The 26,986-nt window shown below is 36.0% G+C and overlaps 1 protein-coding gene across 1 annotated transcript in view; it reads left to right on the top strand.

Moving 5' to 3' along the window:
- The window catches only part of fgfrl1a (fibroblast growth factor receptor like 1a), an 81,164-nt gene that overhangs the window by 14,536 nt on the left and 39,642 nt on the right, over positions 1-26,986 (top strand). Inside the window, exon 3 of the mRNA XM_073819970.1 lies at positions 24,928-25,200. Coding sequence (XP_073676071.1) covers positions 24,928-25,200 — 273 coding nt within the window. The remainder of the gene's footprint in view (positions 1-24,927; positions 25,201-26,986) is intronic.

Below are 26,986 nucleotides of genomic sequence, written 5' to 3' on the forward strand. Positions count from 1 at the left end.
AACGAACTCCTCGAAAAAGGAAGTTGCTATAACTCAGGCATACGATGTCCGATCTGCCTCAAACTTCACATGTTTGATAACAGTCCAGTTCTGAACACACGTCAGTGCCCATATTCAGTTATAGTCATAGCGCCACCTGCTGACAACAGGAAGTGACATGTTTAACACTGTTACGGACTCCTAGCAACATATTGAAAAGCGTTAACAAGTCTTAAATAGGCTAGCAACATGCTAGAAACATGCTAAAACATGCTAGCAACACTTAGCTAAGAGCTAAAGCATGCTATTAATACAAATACAAAAGGAAATTGCTGTAACTCATGTATATAATGTTGAATCTGACCCAAACTTAATATTCAACATGCTACAAACATAGTAAAGCATGCTAGCAACACTTAACTAATATGCTAAATCATGCTAATAAAACAATGCAACAGGAAGTTACTCTAACTCAGGCATACAATGTCCAATCAGCCCCAAACTTAACATGTTTGATAAGAGTCCTGGTCTGAATACATGCCCATGCCCGTATTCAGTTATAGTCATAGTGCCACCAGCTGGTAACAGGAAGCCACATGTTTAATACTGTTGTGGATGCCTAGCAACCTTTTAAAAATATCAAAAACTGTTAAAAAGGGTAGCAACATGCTAGAAACATGCTATAAAATGTTAGCAACATTTAGCTAAGTGCTAAAGCATACTCTTAATGCAATGAAACAGGAAGTTACTGTAACTCAGGCATGCAATGTCCAATCAGCCCCAAACTTCACATGTTTGATAACAGTCCTGACCTGAAGATATATACATGCCCATATTCAGTTATAGTCACAGCGCCACCTGCTGACAACAGGAAGTGATGTTTAATGGTGTTACGGACTCCTAGCAACATATTAAAAAGCGTTAGCAAGTTTTAAATAGGCTAGCATCATGCTAGAATCATGTTAAAACATGCTAGCATCACTTAGCTAAGAGCTAAAGCATGATCTTAATACAAAGAAAAATAAGTGTGACTCATGCATACAATGTCCAATCTGACCCAAGCTTAATATGTTTGATAAGAGTCCTGGTCTGAACACAAGCCCATGCCCATATTCAGTTATAGTCATAGTGCCACCTGCTGGCAACAGGAAGTCACATGTGTAATACTGTTGTGGAAGCCCAGCAACATTTAAAAAATATCAACAAGTGTTAAATAGGGTAGCAACAAGCTAGAAACATGTTAGCAACATTTAGCTAAGTGCTAAAGCATACTCTTAATGCAATGAAACAGGAAGTTACTGAAACTCAGGCATGCAATTTCCAATCAGCCCCAAACTTAATATGTTTGATAAGAGTCCTGGCCTGAATACATTTACATGCCAATATTCAGTTATAGTCATAGTGCCACCAGCTGGTAACAGGAAGCCACATGTTTAATACTGTTGTGGATGCCTAGCAACATTTTAAAAATATCAAAAACTGTTAGAAAGGGTAGCAACATGCTAGAAACATGCTATAAAATGTTAGCAACATTTAGCTAAGTGCTAAAGCATGCTCTTAATGCAATGAAACAGGAAGTTACTGTAACTCAGGCATGCAATGTCCAATCAGCCCCAAACTTCACATGTTTGATGAGTCCTGGCCTGAACACAAGCCCATGCCCGTTTTCAATTACAGTCATAGTGCCACCTGCTGGCAACAGGAAGTCACATGTTTAATACTGTTGTGGATACCCAGCAACATTTTAAAAATATCAACAAGTGTTAAATAGGGTAGCAACATGCTAGAAACATGTTAGCAACATTTAGCTAAGTGCTAAAGCATACTCTTAATGCAATGAAACAGGAAGTTACTGTAACTCAGGCATGCAATGTCCAATCAGCCCCAAACTTAATATGTTTGATAAGAATCCTGGCCTGAATACATTTACATGCCAATATTCAGTTATAGTCATAGCGCCACCAGCTGGCAACAGCAAATTACTTGTTTTACACTAGCTTAAACATGCAATGTACAATTTGCACCAAACTTGACATGTTTGGCAATAGTCCTGGCCTGAAGACGTCTTAAAGCCAATATTTCGTAATAGTGCCACCTGTTGGCAGCAGGATATGTCAAGTATTACACTCAAGCATGCCATGTTCAATCTGCACCAAACTTCATATGTTTGATAAAATCGCTGGCCTGAACACATCTGCATGCCAATATTCAGTTATACACATAGCGCCACCAGGTGGCAGCAAGAAATCTGGCACATCTAAATGACTTCCACATATTCCTCCTAAATATACTATGTTAAAAGCATAGTGCCCACCATTTGCCACAGGTCGGCGGTGAGCCCGGTGCGAGGGCCCTCCCATCGCTGCTTGCAGCTTTAATTTTATTTATTTTTCATTGGTGCTGTTATTATTTTTCCATTTTACCTTGAATGTGTACTGGTATTTCAAGTATTTTACATACCTTATTGTATTGTAACTTTAGGATTAAAATGACATAGAGCCATATTTTTAAAATGAAACATAAAATGATATATTTTTGCTTCCACTCAACAATAAATATGACCTGAATAAAATGGTTTCATTTTAATATGTTGTATATACACTCACTGAAAATAATACTTGACAAAGATATTATGCTTTTAATCCATTAAATTTGTTAAAACGCTCTAAAGTTATGCAATTTAAAACTTTAAAATTTTAACATTTTGCATGTGTGTAGAGAGCATCACATCACAACTTAAGCATCACATTTGTTTAAATTATTATTTATCAATTATTACTTATTAATATTCATCTCTACTAATACACAGGTTAGAATATCATCACAATACAATATTGTCCCTTTAAACCAGTGCATGCGTATTATATTCAGAGATCGCTACTGCCCATGTGTCTATGACAACGGCAAAACAAACCACCGCGCACACGCCTAACAACGTCCAGTATCAAAAAAGATACAATTAACGAATATTTTATCATTATCCTACTATTACTACTTGCAAAATTTCATATTCACTGCTGCAAATTCACTCAACAAAATCCTTTATTTATTATTTTTAAAACAGTATATCCAAACTATTTCATTATCCAAAAATATTAAACTGTCAATTTGTTTAATCTTTTTAATTTATATTGTTAAAGGTTTTGTTTTATTTTGTATTTATTTTATTATTTTTTAATTGTATTATATGCATGTATAATGCTGACATTTTTGTACTTTTGTGCTTTGTACCTTGGCAAAAAAAAAAAAAAAAAAAAACGTCCAGTACGTATTGGACCTGATCCAGCTACGTCATCGCGCTGCAGCCTGCAGCGAGGACCTCTTGCGGGATCCAGTAAGAAGTGTTTGAATTCGCCGCACACGCCGTCAGAAAACCCAGAAGTATTAATGCTAACTATAACCATGGTGTTGTGGTAGAAATAATAATACATTATTCATTTCAGGGTTTGTACAACCTTTGAGAGAGAAATTCAAGCACATTTTTATTGAATTTCCAGCATTTAACATAACTATTTCCAGCACTTTAAAGCTCTAAAATGATCCAATTTGATGTTATTTTTAATGTGATGACCAAAATATCCTTTGCAATGAACAAAGTAAAATTTGTTTTCCGGGAAAACATGACTAAAATGGTTTGCAAAGTAAAATAGTTCTTTATTTTATTTCATAAAGTATTTTTTTCTACTGATTTTGTTGAACATTTGAATCGGTAGACTAGCGTATCGTCCCAGCCCTAATAGCAATATCGAAACGCAGTACTTGTAGAATCAAAATTCGTTTAAAAAAATTGCAATACATATCGTATCGGCACCCAAGTATCGTGATAGTATTGAATTGGGAGTTAGGTGTAACGTCTCATCCCTAGTCTTTATTGTAATTGGTGGAAAAAGAGCAACCTGCATATTATTCAAAAATTCTCCTTTTGTGTTTTACAGAAGAAATGAGCATGAGGTAAAGAAGTAAATGATTACACCATTTTCATTTTGCATGAACTATCTCTTTAATACACTTTTAATGCTTTTAAAACAGACATAGTATGTGTTTCAGACACTAGAGCTGTGTTCCATATAGAGGCCCTGTTTCTAAAAATATTTGGCAGGATAGCTGATTCACGGCCGGCTCCCATGGGCCTGATCATTTTATTTTGAGCTGGAGCGGAAATGGAGACTAAGGTTGTTCATGGGACGGAACTGCCAGTGAAAGACCCTCACGTGACGGTGGTGGAAAAGAAAATAACCGTGAGGTAGATGACAGATCAGCGGCCCGCGAGGGCAAAATTCGATGTACACTGACAGGTACAAGTGGCATGACGACGGATTCATTTGAGACAATATTGCTGGATTGCCGGCCACGTGAGGTTCCCCTTCAGTCAATGGACACTTTGTCGGATCTGGCCTTGCTTTTCGGGTCAGGGTATTCTTCTCCTGTGGCGCCACAATGAATACAGGGCTAAAGTGCTTTACAAGGACAGGCTGACGGGGGATGGGGGAGATTGGAACGGGAAACTACAGAAGTGCTACGTTTGTAATTTTATACAGGTACTTCATGTGGACCCCATTATGCAAATAGCACGCCATAAGCCTTGGACCAAAAACAACACTTGAATTGCTTTTCTTTTTTTTGGTTAAATCTGAAAATGATACAAAGACCTTCTATGAACAGATTTTATAGTGCACATTAAGAACATATGTAGCACATGGCCTGAGCGTCGACCCAGCACTGCTTCACTCCCAGCTGCCGTTGTTTGAGTGTAAGAACTTTGAGAGGAATGTCCTGCACCCCCTTCCTCTTGTGCATCTCACTACCTCTCCAAACAAATGGAGGGCTGTACTCATGAAACACTCGGTCTACATTAGGTCTCTGTGCTGGATGCCATTTTTTTTTTTTTTTCACGGGTCAACTTTACACGAGGTGTCTTATGTGCCTTCTTGCCCTGGTCAGGTGCCCACAGAGCGTGTAGATAAAACGCTTTCTGATGGAGACCTGCACAGAACAAATTAAGTTAGTCATGGCTGAAACACGGTGTGGAATGTGCGAGGCAGGAGGAGTGGGGCATAGACAGAATCTGGCAGAGGGCAGGAATACTGGTCATTCATAGGAAAGGGAAGATACTGATAGCGGAAGTTGAGATTTTATTTTAGAGGTAAATCATTAGGATATTAAGTAAAGATCATATTCCATGAAGATATTTTGTATATTTCCTACCGTAAATATGTCTCAACCTACTTTTTGATTAGTAATTTGCATTGCTAAGAACTTTAGATTTTCAAATAGTTGTATCTCGGCCAAATATTGTCCTAAAATATTACCCTTATGACTGGTTTTGTGGTCCAGGGTGACATAAGTTGTTCAGGCTGTTCAAAAGTTTGGGATCAGTAAGATTTTTAATGTTATTTAAAGAAGTCTCTTATGCTACATTTATTTGACCAAAAATACAGAAAAATGTTAATATTTTTAAATTTTATTACATTAAAAAAAATGTTTTTCTATTTTATATACTTTAAAATATAATTTCTTTCTGTGATGTAAAGCTGAATTGTATCAGCCATTATTCCATTCTTCATTCAATCTTTAGTGTCACATGATCTTTTAGAAATCATTCTATTATGCTGATTTATTATCAGTGTTTGAAACAGTTGTGCTGCTTAATATTTTTGAAACCTGTAATACCTTTATCCCAGGATTCTTTGATGAATAAAGCATTTAAAAGATCAGCATTTAATCAAAACATAAATGTTTTCTGACAATACAGGTCTTTACTATCACTTTTTTTTATCATTTTAGCATATTGTTGCTGAATACAAGTATTCATTTCATTCAAAAAAAAAAGAAAGAAAAAAATACTGACCCCAAACTTTTAAATGGTAGTGTACTGTTATAAAAGATTTCTACTTTAAATAAGAGCTGTTCTTTTTAATCGTTTTATTCTTCAGAGAATCTTCAAAAAATGTCCCAAAAAATATAAAGCAGCAGCTGTTTCCAACATTTATAGACATGATAGAATGATTTCTGAAAGCTCATGTGACACCGGGGACTGAAATGTTGGCTGATGAAAATTCAGCTTTGCATCACAGAAATAAATTACATTTTAAAGTATGTTAAAATTGAAAACCATTATTAAATTGTAATGACAATATTACTGTTTATTTTTGTATTTTTGATAAAATAAATGCAGCCTTGATCAGCATTAGAATCTTCTTTAAAAAATATTAAAAACCTTACTGATCCCAAACTTTTGATCAGCAGCAGTGTATATTACAATTTTCATAACATTTTGCCGTATATATATCATAATATACACTTTTAATGGAAATATGATTATAAAGTAAAGCAGTGGTCATTCAAATTAATGGTAGACCTATTCACACTAACGTTTGAACAAAAGTTTGAACTTCAAATGTGCTGTAAAATATGTTTCTTAAGCTCAACAATAGATACAATAGAAGACAGCTGCAAAATACAGGAAAAACAGTAATATTGTGAAATATTGCCAATATGCTGTTTTCTATGTAAACATATTTTAAATGCAATTAATTCCTTTGACAAACCTGAAATTTCAGCAGCCATTACGTCAGTCTTCAGTGTCACATGATCCTTTGGAAATCATTCTAATATGCTAATTTGGTGCTTAAGAAACATTTCTTGTTAATAATGTTGAAAACAGTTGTGCTGTGTTATATTTTTGCAGAAAGCATGATGCCTTTTTCAGGATTCTTTGAGTAATAAACATAAATATAATTCTTTATAACATTATATTTTTGTCCTTTTGATAAATGTAATGCATCCTTGCTAAATAAAAGTATTCATCTACAAAAAAAAGTATTATTATCAAACATAAAAAAAAATATTACTACCTCAGACTTTTGAGCACTAATGTAAATACAAATGATCAATGTACTTGCATTCTTTAATATAAGGCTATGGGATTTATTTGTTTCTTTGTTTATTTATATTACCCTGAAAGTGTGAGCAATAATAATAATGATGCACCGCTAATGATAATAATAAAGTCAAGATGCACACCAATCCACAAATTGGTGGATGCCACCCACCTTCTGTTTAAGCCAATAAGAGTCATGCTGTGCTGACTAGGGATGTAACGGTATCAAAACTTCACGGTACGGTAATACCTCGGTATGAATGACACGGTACGGTATTTATTGAATCATTTACAGGAAAAACAAAACTAGTGAAGAGACTCGAAAAAAGTGCAAGAAGTGTTTATTAAACAGTTTACATGAACACTGAACATATCAATGGCATACAAATTAGCCATATATCTGTAAACTTTGAAACAGGAACTTCAATTTTTAAATTTTAATAACAAAAAATTATTAAACCATGTATTATCTGGTAAAAGCTGGGATCTCTGGGCATCTTTAGGTTCGACCATTTCCATCTCTTTTCCTTCGCCGCTACTAGCAGCACCCGCCATTTCCGCATTAGGGGCCGTTCACATGTCGCGCCTGTGGAGAGCGCAGGTCATGGTTGCTTAGCAACGGCAGATGCCATGGGAGCGCAAGCTACAGAGCGGTTTGGATAGAAAGAAAGCGTCGCTTCCATTATGCGCTCGCATACCGCGCATCTACATTTGAAATAACGGACTTGAGCGCGCAAAAGACGTGACATGTGAACGGCATCTTACTGGATCTGTAGCGACAACAGACCGCAAAGGATGATGGCCACGCCTGGGCTGATGGGAATTGTAGTTCCCGCTATCTCCCGTTCACTCCATTCGCCTGAGCAAACTTTTCTCAGAAGACCTATCGTTTTATCGAGTCATGCGACCACGGTAGTATCGAAAAAATTTGCTATTGCGGTACGACGGTATTTACAATACCGTTACATCCCTAGTGCTGACCAATCGTAGCACATTCTTGCTCCAACCACTCATGGTTTGCTTTACATTGTGGGCGGAAGCAGATTAGTTTATTCACACTCCTGTAAGGAACTGCATTCTATGGACACTTTGTTCAAATTGAGCTGAAGTGCTGCTTGTATGTTAATTATTTCCATCAGGATAAGTGAATAAGAATAAACTCGTTCTTTGATTATTCACAACTTATGATCATTCACAGATCCCAAGCATGACCTGTTATACCCTAGTGTAGCTGCTCATATTTATCATTTAAACTGCTTGTCTGAAAAACTGTTAAAAGCTGTTGGTTGTTGTGTGACGATTTCATCTTTTTAAAAAATTCACATTTATCATTAGGTTGAATCCAGTTATTTATTAGTCAGTTACTTGTTGATGCTTTTCGTTCCATCTTGAATAACATGCCGGTTCCATAACACGTTTTTTTTTTTTTTTTTTTTTTACGGTGTAGCGTTGTTCCCGTAGCCGTGATTTAAAGCCTTGTTTCTCTCACATTTTCAAAGGCACATACAATATAATGTGGCTTGGTTTAATACACAGTCTAATGGTCTAACGAAATCCAATTTTAAACACATTTAATTTTTAACTGTACCAGTTTTCTGTTCGAGCTAATGCAGATGTATGAAGTTATTTCTCTCTCTCGCATGTATCTAAATGTAAATACAATGCATGTAACAATGTTTTTGTTTTTCCGGACTTCTGCTTAGAAGAAAATCTAGAGGCCGTACCTCTTGGATCTTTAATTGAATAGCCCTGACTTATTTCATAAAGAAATAATTTATTTGTATGGTTTTGTAATATCTGTGTCACATATTTTCTTATGTGTCATGGTAGAAAGGACTCTTATTATAGAATATGATTACAGAAAAACTGTTTTGAACATGGTAATGGAGGCTGGATGTACATTAACCATACATCTTAACACCTCTTAAAAAATAAATAAATAAAAAGCAGATCATAGATCATACATAGCATATAAAACAGCTTGGTAAATAGGAAGATTTCAATACATCAGGATTCTGAATGGGATTTTTTAGCGAGCCATTAAATGACTTGAGACTCAACTCGGACTCATGACCAAAGACTTCAGACTTGACTCGGACTCCAGGTTAAAGTCCTCAGACTTGACTCGTACTCCAGGTTAAAGACTTGTGAACATCTCTGATGGCGAGTGATCCACAAATGCATGCAGTGATCTATAGATGCACAGGACACGATTCACAAATGAATGCTAAGCAAAGTTGTGTTTGTAATATAAAAAGTGTTGTGAATATGTTTTTTTTATTTAAAAATTTCATTTTATTTATTTGTGAATTTGTTTATTGTTAATTTGTGGTTCTCATTCTATTTATTTGTCAATATGTTTAATTTTTGTTAATCTCTCTACATTTATTTGTGGATCATAATTTATTTACTGGAATAGTGCAACAAGTCTGTCTCCATATTACCAAAATATGGATTAGGCCTCTATTTATAAATCACCCTTGACCTGCATCTGATGTTGAAGTGCAAACATAGAGCTCCTAGTTAACAAATAATATAAACTTAATCACAAAAGTGAGCTATTGCAGGTGCTGACCACCTATCTGAAGTGGGGTTAGTGCCCTGAGTACAGATAAGACACAGAAGTGTGATCGGACAGGCTCGTCTCAGTCTTTATCAGGCAGCTGGAGGCCGCCAATGTTAAATATTAGCCATAGAGATTACCAGCCACCCGTCCCTGCAGCACAAACTGTTAATAGTTTTCCCTTGCAATACAGTTTTATCATCAAGCTGTCCTTGTGCTGTGGCACAACATTTTTTTTCCTCGTCTTTTCAGCAGTCTAGTTTTTTCACTGCTTGACCTGCTACAAAGCAATTTTTATATCAGCGACTTGCGTGACTAATTCATCATCTGGTGCTTCAAAATCAGATTTGTTCCCAGTGGTTTGTCAGTTTGACATCATTAAGATTTGAACATCTCCAAACATTTGTGAAAGCAACCGGTTGTCTTGTGGAAAGACACAATCTGACCGGCGTGTAGTCTGGTGTGTGATGAGCGACCATTTATAGCTTTGTTTTTATTCTTTGTCATCTGAGGGGAGGGGAAGGGGCGGATATCTTATATACTCATGCCCTGCATTCCGGGCCTCAGTGAGCTGTTTGTCTGAGCGGTAAAATGGAATTAGCCCGCTCTGCCCTGCCAAAGAGCACACACTAGGATGTGTGAGTGACTTGGCGTGTTTGCCTTGTGCAGAGTTTCCCAAACAAGGGTTCATAAGGAAACTTCAGTGGGTTCATGAGCTGATGAAAAGCTAATAATTAATTTAATCAGATGTAACATTAAAATAAAGAAAGTGGCTGAAGAGTTAATCAAAATAAAACTGAAATGGCAAAACATCAGATCAAATCGCAATTATCAAATCAAAGCCCGTGATTTCATTAAGGAAGTCTAGTCTGTTTCACAGTGAAGGGCGGCACTGTGTTCATTTACACATGTGTTTTCAGAGTGACTCGGTTCACAGTGTTATTTTAGTATCTGGTAAAGGTGAAGTATATTTTAGAATTAAGTAAAGTTTTAAGTAATTATGTTTATTATTCATTTTTGTTTTTTAGTATTTATTTATTTTTATTTATTAGTTTTAGTTATTTTAGTACATAAACTAAATGTTGCCTTGCCAACTTTTTTTCATTTCAGTTAGCGTAAATTTTGGTTCTTACGAACTCCATCTCCGCAAACGCTGTAAATTTAACGTGCATTTGTGAATTTGCATCATATTTAGCAACATTTTTGTGGACAGAAGTTTATAGCATTTCATCAATATAACAAATACTTTTTTGGCCAAGTTCTGAAGTGTATGGCTAAATAGATTATTTATAAATAATAAATATAGGTGATATAAAACAATTTAAACAATAATAATAATTTCAAAATAAAACAAAACACTGATTAAAAATATTAGATATTTTTTTGGTTTACTTGCGCATCAATTGTAAACATGTTAATGTGTCATTAAATCATTGAAATGTTCATTTTGGGACATAGCATATGGTTGCGTTTCTTTTGCCGCATGCTGCCCGAACATTTCGTCCTCATCCATATGTCTGTTCCCTGCTCAGACATTGGTCCCCCTCTGTGTCCCCATCGTTGAGTCCACACAGCTAACGTGGCATCCTGTAGAGGTCATTTTTATCTCCCCCCTGTGAAACATAAAGCCCCCACAGCAGCCACGTGTAATTGAAGTGGTGGCCTTTAACACAGTTTTTCGCCGGCATGCAATAAGAAGCTTGCTTTTCCTCCGGCTTCCCGGCCGAGGTCGCAGCCTGGGGAGTTCTCTGCTCCCTCTGTATTTTTTCAGGCTCCCCTTTCACGTCCAATACATCTGGATAATTGTCATCCAGGCCCAAGTTTCTTCTATTGAGCTCTCATAAAAGTCTTTATAACCAGTGGAAGTATGTCGTCCTTTAAAAACTCCTTGAGGTTCTTGGCTCGTTAGCTTGCGAAAACAACGCCTTCTGAACATGTCCTTTTCATAGCTTTTCAGCACTCTGATTTCCAGACTTGACTGCAACATTTCGTTCCTCAATTCGTTTACACCGAGAAGACAGGTGCTGTTTAAAACGAACATGATCTGGGTTAATTTGGAGGGACAGACCATGCTTTGTTTCCAGTGAACCTGTAGCCGTTATATAAGGTGAGATAGAGGTTTACGCTCCTCAGAACTGACAGCTTTAAACGTTTCTGGAATAAATCCCATTGAGGTCTGGTTCTTTGACCAGCATTATTTATTTCCCTTCAAAGAGTCTTTCTGCTTTGACAATTATATATCGGCTCAGTCTTTACATACAAAAAAAACTGATGTTTTTCAGTAAAAAAATATGTAAACATTTTGAAAACAATATCTATTTGCTCTCATTACTTTAAAATCTTGTGTTGGGAAAGTATATTTTAAATTACTTTTATTGATCTTGCCTCATTGACAGTTGTTTTTTAAGCAATTTTGTTTTATATGGTAACACTTTATTTTAAGATGTCCATAATACAGAGTAATTACCTAGTTAAGTACTTAGTACTAGCCATTGTACATAAAACAAAATGTACTTACCATGTAACTAAGTTACAGCCTGTACTTACAGTTTGTACTTATGTAGATGTAATAGGCAGCTACTGTTACACATATGTAACAGACAAGTTTGCTATTATTCTGTAATTTTAATGTAATTAGAAAAGTATTACATGTATTTAAACTGCGTACTGGTGGATTAAATCAATCTAATGTGCAGCTGGATAAGGTGTACAGTATAGATACACATGAATTATACTTAAGTATAATCTTGATGCACTTTATTTTAAGTAGCTTATGTCTGTGACTTGCATTTATAATTATGTTGTATAAAGTCTGCAACACATATGTAACAATTTTTTGGTTACATAAGTAGCTGTGTAACAGACTAATCTGTTACATATTTGTGACAGTAGCTGCCTATTACATCTACATAATTACAAACTGTAGTGCAGTACAGGCTGTTCCATAACTTCATACTAAGTATTCAACTAGGTATTTAATCTGTATTATGGACACCTTAAAACAGGGGTCTCAAACTCAATTTACCTAGGGGCCGCTGGAGGCAGAGTCTGGGTGAGGCTGGGCCGCATCAGGTTTTCCACAAGAAAAGCTTTGTCAAAAAAAATCCAATCTTCTCAAATCTCTTTATCTTTATTTTTTAACACAAAATAAGATGGAAAAAATAAATAAATTAAGAATTAGTAAGAAAATAAATCAATCAATCAGTACTTAATAATAATAATAATAATAATAATAATAATGAAATTAATAATAACAATAATTAGATTGCGCTAGTCAGCGACTATATGTGGTTTCTTCAGTCTTCTAGATCTGCTGTATTCAGATTCAAAAGTCTGTATTAACAATTCTTTAACTTTTAACCTTCTTCTGAACATGAATTGTCCTGAACACGAATGAAACATTGAAGAACTGTTCAGAAGAAGACTGTTGTTCTGAACATGGCTTCTCTTGCCTACTCCTTGCTGCTAGAGACCTGGCAGCTCTTCCTCTTCGAATTATTTATTAATAAACTAGTATTTTTTGAGTCAGTGTCGCAAAGATGAAGTTGACGATTGTGACTCGGCATCTGCACACTGGACTCGCTTGAATGTATCTTTATGGATTAGGCTTAAAATAAAGTATTACCAAATATATTTGGTAATTTGGTATGAAAAACAAACTTCATATATCTTAAAATCCTACACAATTATTTCCCTGAAGTATATTGTTTAAAGAATGTTTATGTTCTCAGGAATGTTCTCAGACAAAAACTGATTTAAAATAATAGTTTCTAAGAAAATCGTAAGCAATTATATGTATTTATTTATTTATTTATTTTATTTGTTTGTTTGTTTATTGCATCTGATTTGTAAAAATCTGCTGTTGCACACTGTAACATAAATATAGAAGGAATAAGGAGCTCATGTCATGTTCCTAGTTGTTTAATGCCAGAACAGCGAAGGGAACTTTAAGACTTTAAAGAATCTGCTGACTGGTTGACATGGCAACATTATCCGCTCAGCACCCAACACCCTACTGGCTTCTGGTCCTGAGATTCCCAGAAAAGTGTGTCTCCGTTGGGGCCGTGGCAAGAGCAGTGGCAGAACGGGAGAGCCAGCCAAACCTCTCTTTTCCCACCGCTCCAGCCCTTCATTAGATAAACCACTCACTCAATCACTGCTCCAGTTTGTGGGATCCTGTGCCATTCACAACATGTTTTTCCCCTCATCTGGAAGGTGAATACATGATGAAGCTGTTTTTGTACTGTGTCTGTTTTTCTATTGATTGCTTGTAATTATATTGACAAAAGGCCTGTGTAACCATGCATTACATTACTATTTATTTGAAACTTCCACTAGAGACTTCTCCATTTTAAACTTTAAACCAATTTAAACTTGAACTGTATTAACAAAAATCTGTGGAAAATGCATGATCTTAATGTAATTTATTTTTTACTGACTTTTTCATCAGCCCTGAAACACAACACAGTGCAATGTGTAACTGAAAATATGAGCGTTCTTGACGTTAGTAGTGGCATGTTTTACTGCTTGTTTTTTTTTTTTACCTTTTTTTTTTCTTTTTTCTTTTTTGCAAAACTCTTTGTAAAGGTGGGTGATTGGCAACTTGTTATGATAGTCTAGTTTATATATATTCATGATTTGATTAACAGAATACATTGTTGAGTTCTTGAAGATCTTGTGCGTGTCTGATGTAAATGCGTGCAGCCCACCGCCTTAGGGCAGCGTTAACTGTCATGCTTTTGCAATTGGTAGCAATTGACCTATTGACAGCAGGGGAAATGGCTGCTCTTTACCTGTCTGAATAGAGTACGGTCTGTGTAAGTGGAATATTCCCATCACTTTCACTTGTCTCCTCAGGCAATGACAGAAGCACAAAGAGAGAATCTTAAGTGAGACAGCAGCATAGAGATATTACTGTTATATCTGAGATATACAGTCTTTCTTACACTACATTTTTACAGTGCTTGCATTCCTTTGTTATTTGTCAGACGTTGTGGTTTGAGTTTGATCTAAACCTCTACTTTTTTTTAACTTCTGCGATTAATTCGGCCTAAACCACTTAGCGTGTTAACTTCCTTCAGGCTGAGTTTTGTAGATCAGAGCTCTTTTTTTATACACTGTAAAATGTAATAAGTTGACTTTACTTAGAAAAAGTGAGGAAACCGATTGCACTAAAAAAAAAACTAAGTAAAGTGAAATAGGAATAGTATGTTGTAATGACAAATGTTTAGTAAGTATAGTTTACTTACACAAGAGTTCTAGTAACAAAAAAGAACTGTAGGGGGTACTTGTCTCTTTACTTTAGGTTTACTCTTGACTTAGTATTGCTACTCACTGACTTCTAGAGTGCATTGAGGCATGAATAAATTATGCAATTGCTTTGTTTTACTGTTGTTTTTATTTGCCAATTTTATTTGCTGTCTTGTGTCAGTAGTAGCACAAAAAAGAGCAAATAAAATGGTTATTGTTACAATTAATAAAAATTAACAAAATTTCATTAGTATACATGTAAAATACAGCTAATGATGTGTATATATATCAAATAACTGTTATAATAAAATAAACTAAGTTTCAAGTGCCCAACCAAAGGGAACACTAATCACTATAATGGTAATTTTTTTTTATCAACATCAATTTATGAAGTCAGCTTATGTGATGTTCTCTCAAATATTTCAGTTGTGTTGACAGTTCAACATTCAAGATGACTTTGGAGAAACTAGTGAAAGAAAGATAACTGCAGACATTGAGGAAATGTGTGAAAAGTCTATTAAGAATTGCCCCACCTCAAAAATGTTTATTTTCTTCTTCTTCTGTTATTTGCACATTACCAAAATATAAATGCACTGCTGCCTCTCACTGGTTTATTAATGTTGTTGGTTCATTTGTGGCTGCTTGAATATTTTAAGTAAGTGTTACTCAAAGCAGTAAGTAGATTGTTTTACTTGCCTTGAAAGTAGCTGCAATTTAATAAAACCTAGTAAGTATAGCAACTAAGGAAAGACTATATCTAAGTTAGGTAAACTATTGGATTTTACAGTGTAGGAGGGTGATTTTATCATTTAATATAATTTTCAAAAAGCACCCGGATGACTACTGTGGAGTGTTAGTGTTGTGAATTATGATTAGTCTGTTCTTCCTTGAATGTATTTATAATGTGTTTGTATTTACACTTTAATTACTGGTGTTTCCTTCTGGAAATGCAAATGAAGTCATCCATAATCTTTTGCACGCTGTATTCCTAGTATTCCTGTCAACCTCAAATGAAGGATTATAGTTATGCAAGAAAATCAAAAAAAGCCTTAAAGTTCCTGATTTGTTGCGGATTTAGTATTGCATAAATGTGGTCTTAGAAGAATACTGATGCCTTTCTTTCTTTGGTGTTTGTGTGTAACTGTACTTAGCGATTACCATTGATTGATTATAGTCATTGAGTTGCTGAATTCTGTTTTCATTCTAAAACTGAACCTCATAATAAGACACTGATGGCAAAAAGACCTTGAATGTAGGTTTGTTTTCCAAAAGAAATAGAAAAGATGAAATAATTCCAAAAAAATGTTGCAATTACAGTTTTTGTTGTAAGTTTCCAAACACTGGTTAGATTATAGTATAGTTTGCGTTCTATGTTTTTATACTCATATGGGTCGTAAACCTTCACAACAAACAATGGTTAGTCTCACAAATGAAAGTAAAAGCAATATATGCTGTTTAAATTAGTGTTTGTGTGGTTATATTAACATTTTTTTTGTAACTACTAAAGTTTTGAGCGTTTTCAGCCTGATCAGTTTAACGTCATAATGGTGGTCTTTTTGCTTGTGTAGCTGTTGGCTCTGAAAACCTAATGGTGGCAACATGTGATATCCCACAATCCCTCTCATTGCAGCTTTCCCCAAGGGAGATCCGCACTCAATCCGGCAAATGTTTTAGGAGGTTTTTCATTTCATCCGACTCTCATTGGCTTTTTTTCCGTCGTTGGCCTGCTTTAGTAAACAGAATCTGGAGCTCACTAAGCGGAGCGTTCAGATGTTACTTGCCGGTCAAACTTCCTGGACCCAAAAATGTTCAAATCCTTTATTAGCATTGAGAAAACAATTGCTATGAGAAATGGTGAGGTTGTGTTCATGCCTGTTCTAGTTGTTAAGGGTCTGTAAATGAAAGTGAAGTCACTTCCAATTCCATCTCGATTGTGTCACCTTGGGAAAAATCTTAGTATGCGTAGAAGGCCAGCAGCAGCTGTTAGAGACCATACCATACATCATAACTGGAGTATGTTTACATTCCTTGTTCTACATTTCAGCCAGCCATGAACCATCCTTCAAGATGGTGTAAATCCACTACAATTACTCCTATTTTAACGCAATCAAACTCATAACATCCTTTTATATATAAAGTGTTGTTCATACATGACAGGTGTGTAGAGATTGGCAGTCACAGAGTATATTATGTTCATTAAATATTTAGAAAGGTTCTTTGACTAATTTTTACACAAAGAACTTTGCATTTGGCATGTTTGATTTCAAGTAAAATATTCCTGCTTAAGAAATATAAAAGACTAAGAACTGTCAAATTGCAGCTTTCCTCTCAATCAGGTTCACCCAAAAAACTGACTTCTGTCATCCTAGTCTCAAATCCACAAAACTTTGTTTAGAATGCAAATAAAGATATTTTTATATTCACTATTTTAATCCTATTTGATGTGATCTATGTATGTGTTGATCAATATTTATATGTGACCCTGGACCACAAAACCAGTCATAAGGTTAAATTTTACAAAACTGAGATGTATACATCATATGAACGTTCAATAAATAAGCTTTCTATTGATATATGGTTTGTTAGGATAGGACAATATTTGGCCGAGATACATCTATTTGAAAATCTGGAATCTGAGGGTGCAAAAAAATCAAAATACTGAGAAAATCACCTTTAAAGTTATCCAAATTAAGTTCTTAACAATGCATATTACTAATCAAAAATTACATTTTGATATATTTATAGTAGGAATTTTACAAAAAATCTTCATGGAACATGATCTTTACTTAATTTCCTAATGATTTTTGGCATAAAAGAAAAATCAATAATTTTGACCCATACTATGTATTTTTGGCTATTGCTACAAATATACCCCAGCGACTTAAGACTGGTTTTGTGGTCCAGGGTCACATATGTGAATGAAAGCCTAAATGTTATTACATATAAATTGATTGTGTCTCTATAGAAGAGTCTGATTAAATTGATCAGTTCATATTTATACGTTTACAGTGTCTTTATGAACTTTTTGAAGCTTGAACATCTTTATTGCATAGACTTTCAATGGATGGACAGAAATTTGAGATCACATTATAAAAAATATCTTGATTTGTGTTCTAAAGATTAAGTCTGACATGTAAACTAACACTTTAATTGGCTTAAAATGTACTTAAATTTATTGGAGGGTTTAAAAGTAGAAATGTGAAGCATGACTGTATTTTAAAGCATTAAAATATATGTAAATATTATTGTTATTTGACCTTTTGAGGTGGGTCTAATTTTCTTGGTGGATATGGTTTTGGGTTCCTGTTTGTTTTGCTTTGTTTAAAAGTATCTTATGCGTGGTTACATCACTTCTGTTCTTTTTCACGACTCCAGAACTGTTCGTTTTGGGCATATTCACAGTCCATTTCCTGGAATTAGTGGTGGAAAAGAATATTGTTAGCAATAAAGCAGCCCCCTGTAAGAGGAAGTGAAGGCAGGGTGAGGGTTATCTTACTCTATCATAACTCGCTTCCTGAAGGTGAATACATTGGCACTCATAAGCTTAGACCTGCTCAAGAAATTATAATCAAACACATTCTTGTGCTCCAAATCACGTCCTGTGCTCCCTACACGAGGCCAACCAAAATATTATGCCTCAGTGTCTTTCGCACCAAAGGGCCCTATCTGGCTGGCTCAAGGAGAGATATCGATTCTTAAGGGAAAGCTTTCTCTATGCAAATCGCTGTGGAGAGACGTTCTGGCAGAGGGCTGGAGTTAAAAGAGAGTATATGATGGAATGCTACTTGCGCTGGCCTCTTACGGAATCATTTTTTTTTTCCTGTCATTAGTCGACATTCCAGACGTGCATGTTGGGATACCTTAAGCCAGCTAGCCGTAAAAGGGAAGGAGGGATATGGAAGACTGCAACTCACTGAGAGTTCTCCAGTGCACAGGCTGGCGTCCGTATTGTATAGTGCTGTGCTCGACTGCAACAGAAGGGAATGCGTTTATGTTGAATGGAGAAAACAGATTGTCTTTTAAAGAGTTTGACCTGCCGTTCCCCTCATTCAGCCCACAAATTCACTCACACACCCAATATTTACACAGACGCACAGGCTTTTTAAAGTCACTGTTGTTTGAGTGTGTATTGTTGGTCTGTGGAATGCATTTATTTATTCATACAGTGTAAATACTGTTACTCCATGTTGCCGTTTCTCTTTTCAGAGGGCAAAAAAAAAACGCTTTACTCACCCTGACTCCGACTTTTGTGACTTGTGTAGGAGCCGTTGCATTAATCACAGCCGTCTTTGAGCCAAAGGGAGAAGAATTGGAAGGCAAACCAAGCACTGCTTGTGAAAGTTCAGGGCTTTTGTTTTCTTTCACGCACCTCTGATCTGTGAAACGCGCAGTGCCTTCGACCGGCGAGGAGGACAGGCCTCGGGACTGAACCGCAAACAGAAGGCCCGGAGCGGGAGGGCCATAAATCTGCTCAAAGTGTGTGTGTATGGTTCTCCAAAAGGAGAATGAGATTTCAATCTGTGAAACGGCTCACCAGGAAGGTTTTACTCTGATGAGAAAGCCATCCGAAACAGAGCGGGAGAACAGGACTCCGGCGAGTTCCTGCCTGTGACTAATTTCTTTTTCACACTTTCAAACATCATCCATCAACATGTCAGCTACCCACTGCTGTCTGTGAGACACAGTAGTGTGCTGTAGTCAGGCAGACTTGATACCTGTGCCAGGGACTCCTTCACACTCCCACTGGGCACCACGTCATATCAGAGCAGTGTGAAACCAGGCATGAGATACGTTTTTCACGAGAAAAGGCCCCTTTGATTCAACATCAAACAGTTTTGCTGTTAAAGTTCATGGACAAGTGATATCTATCAGCATATCAAAAATTTTAAAGAATTTTTGCACTGCTCTCTTCCATACAACAAAAGTACACCGCGTTCCAAATTATTATGCAAATTGTATGTAAGTGTCATAAACACACAGTTTTTTGTTTTTCAATTAGACTCATGGATGGTATTGTGTCTCATGGCTCTTTGGATCACTGAAATGAATCTCAGACACCTGTGATAAATAGTTTGCCAAATGAGCCCAATTAAAGGAACTTAAGAAGGATGTTCCACATTATTAAGCAGGCCACAGGTTTCAAGCAATTATGGGAAAGAAAAAGGTCTCTCTGCTGCCGAAAAGCGTCAAATAGTGCAATGCTTTGGACAAGGTAAGAAAACATTAGATATTTCTCGAAAACGTAAGCGTGATCATTGTACTGTGAAGAGATTTGAGGCTGATTCAGAGCACAGACAGGTTCGTGCAGGTAAAGGCAGAATGAGGAAGGTTTCTGCCAGACAAATTCATCAGATTAAGAGAGCAGCTACTAAAATGCCATTACAAAGTAGCAAACAGGTTTTTGAAGCTGCTGGTGCCTCTTGAGTCCCGTGAACATCAAGGTGTAGGATCCTCCAGAGGCTTGCAGTTGTGCATAAACCTACTATTCGGCCACTCCTAACTAATGCTCACAAGCAGAAACGGATGCAGTGGGCCCAGATATACATGAAGACTCATTTTCAAACAGTCTTATTTACTGATGAGTGTTGTGCATCTTTGGATGGTCCAGATAGATGGAGTAGTGGATGGAACATGTCCCAACAAGGCTGCGACCACAACAAGGAGGTGGCGTTTTTGGCCGGAATCATAGGGAGAGAGCTGGTTGGCCCCTTTAGGATCCCTAAAGGTATTAAAATGACCTCGGCAAAGTATGTCGAGTTTTTGACTTACCACTTTCTTTCATGGTACAAAAAGAAGAACTGTGCCTTCCGTAGCAAAATCATCTTCATGCATGACAATGCACCATCTCATGCTGCAAATAATACCTCTGTGTCATTGGCTGCTATCTGCATAAAAGATGAGAAACTCATGGTGTGGCCACCATCCTCCCCCGACCTCAACCAGATTGAGAACCTTTGGAGCATCCTCAAGCAAAAGATCTATGAGGGTGGGAGGCAGTTCACATCAAAACAGCAGCTCTGGGAGGCTATTCTGGCATCCTGCAAACAAATTCAATCAGAAACTCTCCAAAAACTCACAAATTCAATGGATGCAAGAATTGTGATAGCGATATCAAAGAAGGGGTCCTATGGTAAGATGTAACTTGCCCAGTTAGGATGTTTTTGATTGAAATAGATTTAGATTTCAGTAAATATGACCACCTAATGCTGCAAATTCAGCAAATGCCCATTTTCAGTTCTTTACAACCTATACAATGTTTTAACTCTGTTGTGCATAATAATGTGGAACAGTGCATTTTCAGTTTATTATTTTTGAAATAAATACTGTTATCATTAGGAGGTTTGTTCAATAAAATTCGAATTATACCCTAATGGTTGATGACTTAAAAATTATACTGACTGTCATTTGCATTGACTAATTATGAAAACCAGAGAAAGATATCATTTGCATAATAATTTGGAACGCGGTGTAGAGTGGGATGGCCAATGGTGCGGCACTTCAAATACGGGCATAAAATAGTGTACTTGTGCACTGTATTGCAAGTAATACTGATAATCTTCCTAATGCCAAAGATCTAAAATCTAAAAGAACATTGTTATTCCTTGGAACCTTAAACGTTAAGTTTTCTGTGATGTATTCTACATCATGTTACAAATTCTGATGATTTGTCACAAAGACAATCCTATCTAGCTCACTAACACAGATGAGGTTAAATAGTCTTGGAAGCATCTTTAATAGTTCTCAACTAACCAACCGGTCCCATGTTACATTAGGTGGCCTTAACTACTATGTACTTATTTAAATTAATCATTTGGTACAATGTACTTATTGTGTACATACCTGTTTTTACATTGTATTTAAATACTTTTAAAAACCTACGTAATTACATTTGTAATTAATTTCTGTAATTATCACTGTTGAACTAACCCTTACACCCTAAACCACCCTTAAACCTACCTACACCACCAAACCTGTCCCTAACCTTACCCATATCCCACCTTAATAGAAACAAAAGTGTTTTGCAATGCAATATGACCACATTAATTACATTGTACTTATTTGTTAATAGTTAAGGCCACCTAATATAAAGTGTGACCGAAAGAAAAAATAAAAAGCATATCTTAAACTCTTAAAAATTAAGGTGCTTCACGATGCCATAGAAGAACCTTTTTTGTCTAAATGGTTCCATAAAGAACCTTAAACATCTTAAGAACCTTTCTGTTTCACAAAAGGTTCTTTGTGGCGAATGAAGGTTCTTCAGATTATAAAAAGGTAAGAAAGAAATGGTTCTTCAAAGAACCTTTGACTGAATGGTTCTTTGTGGAACCAAAAATGATTATTCTGTGGCATCGTTTGAAGAACCTTTTAAAGCATCTTTGTTTTTAAGAGTGTATGTGCCATTTTAATCAGTCACCTCAAATGTTTTTTTTTGTTTTGTTTTTTTTTTAAACAGGGTTTGTGTGGTTTTGAAAAGCCAGAAGCTTTAATCTGACATATGGCTTCAGACGGCTTCATTATGTTTTTTTCAGACTCGTCCACTGTCATTCAGAAGATATCTTTCATCAGAGTGAGGATCTAATTTGTTGAGATGGATTTGAAAAGGATTAATTGTTGGACTGACGTCTGACAATGAGATAAAACACTCTTTCCATGGCTGCAATTATGGGCATGGTGTTTTTTTTTTTTTTTTAGTTTTTTTTTTAGTTTTTTTTTTAGAGAAAAGATCTAAAACGTAATATTCTTCATGCATATGACTGCATGTGGAAATTTGTTTCTCAAAATTTTCACCACAAGATCTTCTTAAGCCCCATTTTGTGGCAGCTAAATGGATCCAATCTGGCATTAGCCTTACGTAAACAGCTATTAGAGTGACTCACACAGCCTTGAGAGGAACGAGCACGGACAGTATTTGCAGACTCTGACCTTTCTAACCTTGGAGGAGCCACCAACTGAGGAGCACACAAACAATGCAGTCCAGTAGCAGAGTACGCCAGCAAGACATGGCTGGCTGACAGGGGACTGTGGTTACAATTTCCCCACAGACATAAACAGTGACACTATCAATTTCCTGCATTGGGTCTTTTAACGAGAGTAAGCAGGGCTATGCGTGGGCAGGGGGAAGCCTCGCTCTGCTCAGCCAGGCCAAGACTCTTGAAAGCTTCGTCTGGTCTCTTGAAAAGCAAATGTCTTAGTTGAATGCACTAAAGCTTTCGTTTTACTTCAGTGCAACAGCCAGTATACAAGAGTACTGCATAGTGAACTGTTGAAAACGACTGAGGATTTTTAGAACAGAAAAGCTTAAATCTAGCATAAAACATAAATTGCAACTGACTTTTTTCTCTATTGTGATGTATACATCTTAGTGAAATGGCTTCTTGAAAAAAAAAGTAAGGCAACACTTGATTTAGGGGGCAGCCATGGCCTAATAGTTAGAGAGTCGGACTTGTAACCCGAAAATTGCGGGTTCGAGTCTCAGGTCCAGCAGAGATTGTAGATAGTGGGAGTGAATAACCAGTACTACCTCCACCCTCAATACCACGACTGAGATGAGACCCTTGAGCAAGACACTGAACCCCCCAACTGCTCCCTGGGCACCACAGCATTAGCTGTCCAGTGCTCCGGGTGTGTGTTTACGGTGTATGTGTTCACTACTGTGTGTGTGCACTTGGATGTTTTTTTTTTTAAAAGTCACTTATGCTTATCAAAGTTCCATTTATTTGATCAAAAATACAGAAAAAAGTAATATTATTAAATATTATTGCAATTCAAAATAATTTTTTTATATATACTTTAAAATATTATTTATTTCTGTGATGCAAAGCTGAATTTTCATCAGCCATTACTCCAGTCTTCAGTGTCACATGATCCTTCAGATATCATTTTAATATGCTGATTTTGTTGTGTTGTGCTGCTTTTTTTTGGAACCTATTATAATACTTTTTTCAGGATTCTTTGATGAATAAAAAGTTTAAAAAGAACAGTATTTATTCAAAATAGAAACCTTTTCTAACAATATAAGTCTTTACTATCACTTGTTTATAAATTTAACACATCCTTGCTAAATAAAAGTATTAATTTCTTTCAAAGAGAGAAAGAAAGAAAAAAATTACTGACCCTAAACTTTATACGAGGTGTGTATTGTTACAAAAGTTTTCTATTTTAAATAAATGCTGTTCAATGTTTTTCAACGTTTTATTTATCAAAGAATTCTGAAAAAAGAATCACAGGTTCCAAAAAAAAAAAATTAAATCAGCATATTAGAATGATTTCTGAAGGATCATATGACACTGAATACTGAAGTAATGATGCTGAAAATTCAGCTTTGCGTCATAGGAATAAATTATATTTTATAGTATATTAAAATAGAAAACCACTATTTTAAATTGCATTAGCATTTCACAATATTACAGTTTTTTCTGTATTTTTAATCAAATAAATGCAGCCTTTATGAGCAGAAAATTCTCTTTTAAAAAGCATTAAAAATCGTACTGATCCCAAAGTTTTGTGCAGTGTGTGTGTGTGTGTGTGTGTGTGTGTGTGTGTGTATATATATATATATATATATATATATATATATATATATGTGTGTGTGTGTGTGTGTGTGTGTGTATGTATTTATTTATTTATTATATTTTATTATTATTATTTATTAAAAGCCTTTGATGGTACTCATGTTAACGACAAAAGGATTTTACAGCCATTTCACTTTTTTAAAACACTTTGTCTTTTAAAAAAACATCATTTCATTGTACTCAATATTTTGACATGTCAATTGTCATTTACTTTTTTTTTTTTTACTTGAAACGAAATTGACAGTAAAGTACAAAATTACAAAAACGTTTGTCAGACCAAACTTTTAGAAAACTCTATAAAGGCATTCATTTTGAAATATAAAATATTTCCCATGTACAAAATACATCTTCATTGTGTAAATGTAAATCGTAATATTGTTTGTGTTGTGAATATAGGTGATTAATCTTATAGAAAAGCTATATGGAATGCGCTTGATTATCCTGCTAACAAAACTCTTCAGTTTACCAGTGTCCAACTCTAGCTGCACAATCCTTTTTCACCAATAATGCCCAATACTCTTTCAGCTCCTCATTTTCTTTCATCAGCTAACATTTTCAGTAGTACCTTCATATGCAGGAGTACAATCAAATGACAATTGAATTGGTCATGTGTAGAAAAACAGCATTTTCATGTATTAGACAGCGCTCTATAATGATGATTATCATCATCTTGTTCTCTGTAGGTCCTCCACGTGTAGCAGAGAAGGTAGCTCACCGGCAGACCGTCAGAATTGGACGCACTATGAAACTTCAGTGTCCTGTGGAGGGTGATCCACCACCCCTCATCATGTGGACCAAAGATGGACGAAACATCCACAGCGGTTGGATGCGCTTCAGGGTACTTCAGCAAGCCCTCCGCATCAAAGAGGTGGAGGCAGAGGATGCTGGGACATTCATTTGTAAAGCCACCAATGGTTTTGGCAGCGTCAACATTAATTACACCCTCATCGTCATAGGTAAGTTTTACAAAACCTCTCAAAATAATAGTTTGTCTTGACTACAGTGGGTCTCATACCCTAATAATTGCTTGAAGAACTTCTGTCTAGTTCCTAACCTTTTTCTAATGTTACTGAATTGACAGTATTATATGAAAGTATGTAACACCATTTATACAGACTCAGATTACAGACCTTTCACTAGCCAGCTGTTAATACACATACGTCAGGCCTGGCTCCAGAATCAAACCACTGAGGGTCGAAGCTTTCCTCTGTGTGCATGGCTGTTGGTCCTCTAAGCATGAAACCAAAAGTTTTATACAATATCTGAATGGAATATATATAGCCTAGACCAGTGGTTTTCAAACCAAAAATCAATGCTGTCTGTGAATGGCTACATTGCTTAACAGTGCAAAAACACATTGTAAATAGAAACGTTTCAGCAGAGCACAAACACAAATACACACTGGAGCATTTTACAAATCTATTTCACCAGTATACTGTTGAGGGTTCATGCTTTCATTTAATTTTTTGTACGCACACTCTGAATCTCCTAATCTGAACTCTTTTTTTAAGGATGCACCGAATCTTCAGCAACCAAAATTATTCAGCCAAAAATAGCAATATTTCGGTGTTCGCCCAAATAAGCGAAAAGGCAGAATAAATTATACCGAACAATGACGTAGCGCGATCAAATAGAGAGTCAGCAGTGTGGAAGCAGTTCAAACTTTCCGAGAAAGACACAAAATTCATTACAAGCACCGACAGCACGAGACTGTTTAGTATCTCATCGCATCGCATGTCTTCGATGAGAAAAGAAAGGGGTGGTTGTTGCTGGTTACTGTATGATGACTGAAATCGCGAAATGGCCTTAAACCATTAGTAAATAAACTACAGAACGTTATGTTTTGTAATACACAGACAAACTGTTTGTATTCTGACAGCGCTGCACAAGCTTGTTAGTCAGGCTTTAAAGTCCAAAGCACGAGAGAAATCTGCATGATGAGAATCATTCATAAATCTGCTTCTGTCAGTAAAAAGTAGTACTGAGGTCTTCTTGTGGGTTTCCGCCAAGATAAAGTCAACATTCATAAATGTTAGTATTGTAATTTTACTGTTGTTCTGTAAAATAAAATAGAAGTCACACAAAAATAATAATAACAATCATTACAGCAGCTCTATTAATACATTTATTATAACATGCTCCTTTGCTTAGCAAAGCTGCATTTATTTGTACATTAAAATATTGTACATTTATGCAATGGTGAAAAAAAAATGGCAAAATACATCGGAAAACAGCTTTCGGTAATCGGCCTTCGGCTCAGTGTGTAATTTTGTTCGGCTTCGGCCAAGAATTTTCATTTCGGTGCATCGCTACTCTTTTTAATATATTGTTCTGTTGTGTGCCTGACCAAAGCATTGACAGTGCACATAAACTACAAACAACCAGAAATGGTTTAAAAAATATTGGGTTATTTTTGTAAAAATATTACATAGATAGACTATACTTCTATCACTCGCACTCGCAGCCTCATTTTTGAATAAAATATGACATCTGTAGCCATGAACAGCAATTTCCTTTACTTGAGCCGACCAGAAATGGCCAAATCAAAATGAACAGAATGATCCGTAAAATACTTAATCCACAGCTCTCTGATCATTTTGGGATTTCGATGGCCTTTTCTCAGACCTGTCGTGCAGTAGTTGGGCCTTTGTTCTACTGTGTGTAAAGTTTAGAGGGCTGAATGAGCGCGCTGGCCCCTCGCCAAGTTAATCAGGGCCTAATTTGGCTGCGTTCCACATAGTG

This window comes from Garra rufa, chromosome 16, assembly GCF_049309525.1.
Source record: "Garra rufa chromosome 16, GarRuf1.0, whole genome shotgun sequence".
Classification (NCBI taxonomy): domain Eukaryota; kingdom Metazoa; phylum Chordata; class Actinopteri; order Cypriniformes; family Cyprinidae; genus Garra; species Garra rufa.